Source organism: Lepisosteus oculatus, chromosome 3, assembly GCF_040954835.1.
Source record: "Lepisosteus oculatus isolate fLepOcu1 chromosome 3, fLepOcu1.hap2, whole genome shotgun sequence".
Lineage (NCBI taxonomy): Eukaryota > Metazoa > Chordata > Actinopteri > Semionotiformes > Lepisosteidae > Lepisosteus > Lepisosteus oculatus.
The window spans coordinates 17,941,495-17,951,469 of NC_090698.1; the positions used below are offsets into that span (position 1 = coordinate 17,941,495).

The 9,975-nt window shown below is 35.1% G+C and overlaps 1 protein-coding gene across 1 annotated transcript; it reads right to left on the reverse strand.

Moving 5' to 3' along the window:
* Window positions 1-9,975, reverse strand: LOC102693275 (SPARC-like). The gene is made up of 9 exons (XM_015340233.2): window positions 9,895-9,975; window positions 8,699-8,784; window positions 7,845-7,923; window positions 6,644-6,761; window positions 5,788-5,906; window positions 2,579-2,736; window positions 2,125-2,237; window positions 1,549-1,643; window positions 1-391 (listed from the first exon to the last, which is right to left on the reverse strand). The coding sequence occupies exons 2-9, from the start codon at window positions 8,762-8,764 to the stop codon at window positions 339-341; spliced, it is 801 nt and encodes a 266-aa protein (XP_015195719.2). The 5' UTR covers window positions 8,765-8,784; window positions 9,895-9,975; the 3' UTR covers window positions 1-338.

The following is a 9,975-nucleotide window of genomic DNA, read 5'->3' on the forward strand; positions in this document are numbered from 1 at the left end:
TTATTTATTTAGTGACTCAACAATTGAATGTGTGTGATACATATAAATGGGAATTTTGTGAAAGGACTATTGAGCCTGCATGCTGGCATATGAATGTGAATATGCGTAAATGTGAAAACATTGCAGTTTCTTCTTCTCTGCGTTTTCTCTGTAGTCAACTACCATTTGAAATAAAAGATAAAGAGGACTCTTTGCTTTCCTTGCTGTATTCTGAACACAGGACTAACATATTTTGCTAGAAGATCAAAAGAGCACCGCCATTCAGTAACATCCATCAAACAGAGGAATGAGCCACAGTAAACCCAAGGTGTGAAAGTAGGGTACAGTACAGCTCATAGTTAGACCTTCCTTTTGGGTTTGATCCAGATCTCCTTTGTTCCCATTTTCCTAGCTGTATAAGTAAAAAAATATCGTTTGCATTGCTCCTCAAACAAGATATCCTTAAACAAGGATCTTAACCCTCTTACATAAACTATAGTAAAAATATACCCAAAAATACACCAAAATAAAAAGCAAATATACAAAATGTAGCAGTGAGACAATTTACTGGCACATTCAACTGAGTCAACTTATTTGGGTAATGTATGTTTATATTGGACTATTATAACTAAAGTCCTGGAAAAAAAATAATTTGATTAATTGGGGTCCACAACAACATTCAGGAGAAAGATAACACCCTGTCTTCCACCAATCACCTGCTCAGTAGGTTATAAAAACAGGACCTCTGGCTCTCCTCCCTAGAGCTCTTCTCGTGATTCAACTAAAATGGTCTTGTCTGTTTGACCAAGCTGTCCTCTCTCACACCAAACTATCTCAGACAAAACTCCTTTCTAATTTTGCATTTCATTTAACACAAAATACATCACTGACTGGAGTATTACCTGTGTCTCCTGGCTGCATTTTGGCAGATTAATATTATATGCAGTATTACAGTATCCACAATTACTTAAATAGAGCAAGTGAAAATGAAAGTGAGAAATCTTGAAAAAGCTAGCAATTTCAAAAGTATGCCAAACATTTTAAAGTGTAAAAAGTGACCCTTTGCACATCCATCTTTAATTTTCCAGACTTTATTCCAAGGGGCTACAAATGCAGTTTCTGTATGTGAGCATATCTAATAATAACAGTGAAATCAATCATTTATAGGGGGATCTGTTTGTGTTTATATACATAATCAATGTTTAAATGGAATTTCCAGCACCTTAAATAATGATCAAAATAGATTTTTTAAATATTTTTTTCTGAAGGTATTTTGCCAGTTCAGGGTTGTCAACACCCATGCTGTCTTTACTCTCTCTAGAATGCTGCTATGTCTGGGTATAAAGAAGTCATTTGATTTCATCATACTAAGTGATTTTGAAACAACTATTTGTTGGATTAATGTTGAGCTGAGGAAGGGAGAGAGATATAGAAATAACTGTCATGCAGATCTGTCATGCAGTATGCATGATGAATAAACAAGGCTCTCTCTTAGCCTTCCTTACCAGGCAGTACTCACAAGCAATTATTTATAAAAAAAGAGCACAAGAGAGAAATGAAATCACTCACCCATAAATCCTTCATACCACTTCTCCGACTTTTCAACAAGACAATAAATCCACTCTTGCAAACTGACACTTTGGTCTCCATCTGCATCACAAGACCTTTGGCCACAGAAACAACACACTGTGCTTGGAATGCCAGTCGCATAAGACACTAAAGGCAACTTATAACATTAAAGGATGTGCTCAAGCAGCATGAAATAAACTAAATCTACAGAAAACAAATTCCATATACAGTAGCTACGTGTCAGTCTAAAAAGATTCTACTGGGCAGAACTGTAATTCTAGAAGTTATCAGTACGTAAGTGCAATAATATGTATTACTACATTTCACAAGCATGGTAATGTGTAACTGGCCTTCTCAATTCTGAGAAGCATTAAAATTACAACAAAATAATACTGGTTGCATTTGCTGCATTTTTAATGTTTCCCAGTATATTATCTCAGTAAATGAAAAATTAAAAAAGTATTCCCTAAAAGAGTCAGAGCCACAAAAAGGCCATTTAATGATTCTTAGAGCAGATCTAGATAGTCAGCAGAACAGTCAATATTATAAGAGAAAACAGAGCGAAATGTAACTTACTTGAAAAACTCACTTGCACAATGCTCCAAAGGCATCAGGTGATAACGGAATTCCAGCAGGTCTCTTTTACTGAGCACCCCATCTTTGCCCACATCCAACAGATCAAATCTCCACTGTTTTGGAAAATGTTTGTTACAAAAATTGCAGAAAGACAGGCAGAATATGAAACAAGTCACTTGCAATAATGCTGCTTGACCTTATTTGGAAGATTTTTACAATAATGACAATAGTGAGAGGGATTAAATTATACGGCCTACATCACAAATGATTAAGACCCTTTCTTCTCACTGGTACACACAGTACATAGAAACCCTAAAAAGATCAAATCTATTCAGCCACTGCAAATGCAGTAATTAATCTTCATGAAGTTCCACCCCAATTGCCACATAATTAACAAATAACAAATAATTTAAGCACAGTTGCATTACAGAAGATTCACTTTTTCAGCACAAACCTTGGCAAGGCCTTTTCTTTCTCTCTTGCTCATGAAGGCATGGGTTGAAGAGTCATTCACTTTCTCAAACTCGTCAATTTCTCTCAGATGTAGGAACCAGTTCAGCAGCCGGTAGGGGAATTCAGCAAGTTCTCCCTTAGAGCAGGGTGCCTGTTTGGCTTGATTAAAGGCATCACTGATAAGTTTTACTTCTGTCAATAGTGCTAAACTGTCAACCATGAATACAGGTTACAGAAATGAACAACAACACAAAAACTATGCTATTATAAACTATGTTGTAAATAAAAGAAATGTTATTAAATTTTCCTCTCAATGTTTTGGTCTATGATGAATACAATTGTGTATCTTACTTAAGACCAAAGGGGTACTATATAAAGTATGTATTTAAATAACCTTTATATTGTTCACTGCCTGACAAGAAAATATAGAGATAATAAACAGTTAATATAGTTCACTGTCCTTATTTTAAAATTTTCCTTAATATTTCCTTAATTCCTTAAATTAAAAAAATCCTCAATAATTTTCTATATGAATGTTTGCATTCAATGTACCAAATAAAACATCTACCGGAAAAGGGGCAACTATAGTCGCTTACTTCACCCACACATGCAGAAACCCAGCTGCTTTTTTAGGGACATCTTTTTTTATAAGGAAAATTTTTCAGAATGGAAATACAAAAAGGCTGTAAGTAAACAGACTCATAAGTAAAAGTTAATTGATGCAGTTAAACAAAGTCAATGCTACTGTGTATCATTTAGTCAGTTCATTGAAGATCTCTTGGCACATTCAGAGAATTTCTATATGCTTACTAAGCATTTTATTAATTTAAGGTTTCTAGTTGAGATTCAGCATGAGCACACTGTTCCTTCGGGAACAGAATAATCCAGAAGCAGTATATTGCTGTTTTGTTTTATTGTTTTCCTTCATTTTCATTTTGATTCTTCGATAAGAACATTAGTCCAATTTAAACGGATCCCAGATTTATCTTATAACTCAGAACCAGTTGGATCACTTATCATGAATGTGCAATGCAGTTATTAGTCCTCTTTCAGACATACGAATAACAGGACATACCGTACAGCTAAAATAACGATGGAAAGAGATGGAACAGCACTTTCCACTGCTTCTGTAGAACAGTACACATCTCAGAACCTATCACAAATTTTATTTCTTCCTGGACACCACACATCTGTAGTTCCAGTCAGCAGATCAAGATGTTGAATTATTCATGTTTGGGGTAAGCAAGGTTTCAGAAGGGGTGATTTCTTGCACAGGAAGGTTTTTGCTTTGCCATATGTTACATCACCAATATAGTATACAGTAAGACTATAGCTCATACCCATTAGCTTTGCCACAGTGCTGGTGATGTATCTTCAGAATTAAAGATTCACTTCACTTCCATTAGAAAGGAAATTAAAATATGCGACAACTAAATTCATATATTCTTACTGACGAATTGAAAAGAGATGGCCATTGTCGCTTATGGCATTGCATAATAGGAGAAAGATTTATGGGAACAAGTCCCTTTTCGTGAAGCTGTGAATTTGAGATATTCTGGTGCTTTTTTTCTTATTTTAAATAATAATAAACTATTTTTTAATGTAGATTTTTGGTGTGCTCACCAATTTTGTCCCAGTAAGAACTTTTGTTAAGCAAACTATAATAATAAAAAAACAATAAAGCTGTAACTTTCAGTTGTAGAGAAGACAAACAAGTTAAGAAAACTGAAGAAAAGCAAACATTTTTAGTGGGAAAAGCTGTAATCTAAACTAGACATACATCAATTATCATAAAATATCATAATCTGGGTAAGAGTTCAGGGCCTCTTTATAAAAATAAGCAACGGTTATTTAATTACTTTCAGAAAAGATGATACACTTCTTATATGATTATGGTTATGTAATGTGTAAAATCTTGATACAGTACTGACATGCACAGGTGTGGACGTGTTTTCATGAGAAACTGCATTAACTGAATGTGTTGGAAAATAAAACATTACAAGTAAAAAGCTAATGCATTTTTAAATAGAATAGAAAGAAACTCTGCTTTCTTTTTCTCAAAGCAGAAAAAAAGAATGCTACTGCAGCCAGCAATACACTTTTCAGAACAATATACTGGATTTATTTACAAGTGCTACATTCTGTGTACATACAGGAGTGCCTGCTATAGGGATAGAAAAACCCAACCTCCCTAGAGTGACATACTGTACCAGCTGTGAGGTAGAAACAGGGAAGGGGGTTGGAAATGGATTGGGAAAACAAAAGGGATAGCTTGGGATGAGATGGAATAGTTGTGGCAGCATCAGCTGTCTGGATAACATGGATTTAATTTCCTTCCAGAAATAACAATCTGTTGCCTGATCCCGTCAAATGTCAGAATCTAAGCAAAGTTAGGTTTGGTTAGTACTCTGAGGGTAGGAAAATGAGAATGCTCTGATCCAGTTTCCAAACCCATGCCCCCGTATGGTGAATGTTGACTTGGTCACAGGAGATCCTATGGCTCTGTTTGTTAAGAGATGGATTTCTAAGGTTGTTGTGCTGGCAAAATTCCACTTTGGAATTTACAATCCAATTTTATCATTGATTCTTTACCTGGCCTCCCTTAAGATCTCCCCTTTAATTCAGTGGGTAAAGCAATTCCTCACTTCTCCAACCAGATCTGCTGAACTATTCAGATGAGCACTGCACTTCAATTGTGGATGCACTGGCTCCCCTACAAAAAACTCAAGCACTTTGGAATCCTTTGGGATGAAAATGCATTCTAAAAATGCACAGATTTTTTATTATTGTGTACATTTCGTGAATTGTAGTGAATTATGCATTTACTGAGGATGACACTATTAACTTGTCATGTTATCGCCTGCCTTAGGCTTGCACTAAGAGGTAAATGTTGCTTTCTTCTTCTGCGGCACAACAACAAGATGGGCCTGAACATGGTTTATAAAAGATGCATCTAGACTTTTCCCTTTAATTAGACTTATTCACTAGCTATTTTCAGCTACAAATGTGTAAAAAAAGTCTTTATGTTTCCTTGTCCTAGTCACACAAAAGCTTAACTTGAAACAGCCAAAAAACAATAACAAACTGACAGGCCTGGAACCTACATATCATCATATATTGAATAAAAATATCCAATAAATTAGAAGATTTATTTGGATTTTCTTTTCCATGATAAGGTCAAGAGTCACTAGATATATCGGTTTCTCTTACCTAAGCACTTGCCATAATAAGATACTTTAATGTATCTGCGCTTGCTGCAGGCTTCCTTATGAAGCAAGCATTCGTTGTTATACTGTCGTCCATAGTTACTGCACACCGGATCCAGTTTACTGTGGAAACATCAGAAATTCAAAAATTAAACTGTATCTGTGGAATTTGTGAATAATGCAATGATCATTAACGACTACTAATAAGTGCACTGTAGTAGTTAAAAGCATATTAAACCAGTTTGACATAAAGATGGCACTCTATATTTATAAATATTACAGACTTATTGCAGGGCAAACCACTGTATTACTTTATCTAGCAAAAGAGTCATCGGAACATCAGCAATGTCACAAATGGGAGGGAGCCATTCGGCCCACTGTGATTATTTGGTTTTGTTTCTCTTTTTCTCTGTAGTCAAGTAACCAGTCTCACATTGAACAGGGGCTAACCACTAAAAAAGCTCTTGATAAAAAATGAATGAATGAATCTTGTTCATCAGTTCAACTTGTAATCAGACATACATTTATAAGGTGAAGGATGCTTCTGGTACAGAATTTCTAGTGTGAGACTAATTAAACTCAATGTTTAATTGAGCCTCTTGGCATGATGGGCCATTAAGGAGAAGGACATTATAATTGTCCCTTTATGAGCTATCATGATGGTAGATGCTCTGTAGATGTCAGTTGGGAGAGGCTGAAGAAAGATTAATGAACTGTAAATTGTATGAAAGACCATGAAATCCTGTTCTGCAGACACTATAAATATCCAGGGGACTATACCGTAGTACCTCTTTCAGATGTTTAAAAAACAGAGGGAATATTTTGCATTACCTCTTAATACAATTCCTAATCATTCTCACCTTGAACATGCTCTTGGACAAACGCATTTCGTTTTCTGCACTCCATTCTCTCCAGTGAACACTTGACACCACGATCCCTTTGGCTTTAAACATTTCTTCTGTAGACAGGGGTTACCTACTGTGATGTTAGAGACTGTTAAACTGACATTAAGAGTTTGTCCCACATCTTAGAATGTCCGGAATAAATTAATATCATATTTAAACATATCACATAAAGAGAAACAGAACATAACTTTTTTTCTAGAAAGTAGGATTTGCACTGGATACTGATAGAAATCACTTGCTTTTGAAGTACAGAAGTGCCTATTGACAGATATATTCTGTACTATTTTAATTTTATGGATTGAGTAAATTTTTTTTTTAAACAGGAGATATGCAACATTGTAATCTTGAAATTTCAGAACACTGTGAATACTACAGTTAAGTCAAATTATGAAATCAAATTTAAGAATAAACTGCTTTAAGTAATTTCACATTAAAGTGAGGCATTTAGTGTGGACTGGGACTACACAAAGCTTACATTTACACTAGTTTCCTGAAATATCATGTTATGTTATTTCTGCAGTTTTCATTCAGCACAGCTCTTAACTCCACAGTTCTTTTAATTACTGGCCTGAATCAGACTGGCTCAACAGCTTTCCCCAATTTCTTTGGACAGTCCTGACACTTGCTCGGCTGCCTTAATGAAGCACTGCAGGAGGATTATTCCAGTCCCGCAGGAGCTAGTGTGACTGCTGGATTTCTTTCTAATTATTTAAGGAATTTATTACACAAGTCACCTACCCCCACATTTCAACGATTTGCTAAATAAATTATGCCTAAAATTCCATGATGGTCTTTAGACCTAGCTTGATATATTCTGTAAGAAACCAACACCAAACATTAATAAGTGATGACAGGACTAGAACTTTAGTGTACACTTTTACTGTATAATAAGTCCTGGAATTCTGCATTCTAATCCTGACTGGATAATACATTAAATCCAACAAGCTCTACAAATTGAGAAATAATGAATTCAATACAACATTCCAGGGGTTCAGTATCATTTTGAAGCCCCTGTTTGTTTCTGTTTTTTTACCTAAAGTATGAATAAGAGCATACAATCTAGAAAAGATTGACATGAGCCTAATTAGATTCTGCTTTCAAGCCCCATCCACTCTGAAGAAGCTACACATTTGGGAAATGGATTGATGTAGAAGACCTGTTTCATCTGCTATAGTTACTGCTATTAGTTTTCCTTGATTGTTGATCAACATCCTTCTGCTTTGACTTTTGGAACCCTACAGAAGGACAAAATAGAATCAGCAATTACACTAATAAGAACTAATGTCAAATTTCTGCTCTCTTTTCAGAAGAACATCAAACAACGTTTATAACACATGAACTATCCCTTGCCAAGGGATGTCCAACAAATGTTGCTCTGTAAAATTTAACAAAGAGATATTTCCACTAAAAATGTTTTGTATAATGTACTCTCATCCTTAAACTGTAAATCTTTCAATCTTGGCAATGTGTGTTGCCTTTAATTTTTTTTGTTAGAAACATTAGCTGCATATCAGCATATCAACATCTTTGTGGCACCATTTATATCATCTTGACACTGAGAAATACCTCACATGGCTTCTAATATTTCAACATATAAAGTCCTCCATGAATGAGGTCATAAAGACAGAAACACGGGGCCCCCATGTTAGGCTCTCCTGATGAAAACAATAGATTTATCATATTGTGTATTATGAGTACTTTAATTGGTTTGTTGGTTAATTGTTTTAATAACCAACTAAAATGAATAACTTTCCCCCAAAGTGAAGTATTTATATAATGTTACCTGTGCCAGGGTAAGTATATGTATGCAAGTATATAAATTAAACTGGTGTCTTCATTTACTAACAAAATTCAGCAAAACATTTTACACACAGAATGATCATATCTGAATTGGATGAAAATCTGCAGTATTGCTTCTGTGCTGTAATTAATTTTTGCCTGTTATTTTGTTACAGAAAGGCTCCTAATGGTTTCAAAAGGAGATGCTCTATTGAACAACAGAAGTAGTACCGTGGTGGTAGACATAGTCACAGAGACAGCAATGAATATCATCAGCCCTCTGCTGAGCTGCTTCATGGTAATGATACTTCGCCCTGCTTGGGGAACAATTCAAATTGCTGAAATTAATCTTTTTTTAATATTGTTTAGTTTTTTGCACTGTGAACGCTAGCCTGCTCACATAAAAAACATCTCACATTTATCTGTTGCCAAAAGACGCTTATTTCTAGCAAGGTTCATAGCAATCTGGAGCCTGTGGTGGAAGCCTGTCCATGGTAGGGCACACACAATGTAGAGAAGCTGATTAACCTTTTCAGCATATTTTTGGGAGGTGAAAGAAAATATCCAGAACACCTGGATAAAACTAATGCAAATATAGGGAGAGATCCACACAGAAGCACTGAAGGCAGTGTTGACCACTAATTAACCCAGGACCTAAGAGCTATTAGGCAGCCACGTTAAGCGCCACACCATTAGGCTACACAAATCGCACATTGGATAATTCAGTAAAGTTACTGGCAAAGACTAAACACAAGATGGCACTTAAGTTCCACATTTCAAATTTCACTAGGCTATCACAGATTACCCTTTTAATTTTTAGTTTTTAAAACAGGTCAAATTATGCAGCGATGTTTTTTTTTTTACTTCTGTTGTTCAGCTGTATAAAATATCGATATGTTTCTCAGGCCATTCATGCCAATACGTGGTACGTCAAATTAAAATGAGTACAATTTGCTCTTTCCTTGCCATTTTTCTGCAATAAATACTCACAAATTCAGAATCGGTTTTTCTCCACGAAGCAAAATATAAGTACAATTCTTATAATCCCTGAATACATTTTCACATTTTAAAGTTATCTGTTGCTAAACCAAACAGATTCTTTGAAAAGCAAATCAATGGAATTCAAAATGAAATTTAAAATTAAATTGATTAAATTTGCAAACTTGATGTGTAATATTTGTTAGTATTCACAACCTGACAAACTTTCTTTTTTTAAACTTCAGTGATCCCTTAAGAAACAGGTACAGTATGAAAATATTCTTCATAATTATAAATATCACCAACATTAATATCTGTAATTTTCACATAATGCAAAACATAATGCATAATGCACATATTGCAACCTTTTATGACTAAACCTTTCAAGCAAGACATGCACAAAAATTGATTTTTCAGTAGAATGTACTTTTAACAGAAAAAAAACTTACTTTGGAGAGCAGGCTACTTTTTGCTCACATCAGAGCTTGCGCATGCAGAGTACAGCAAGAGTCTGAGCAGCCTGGTAAGAC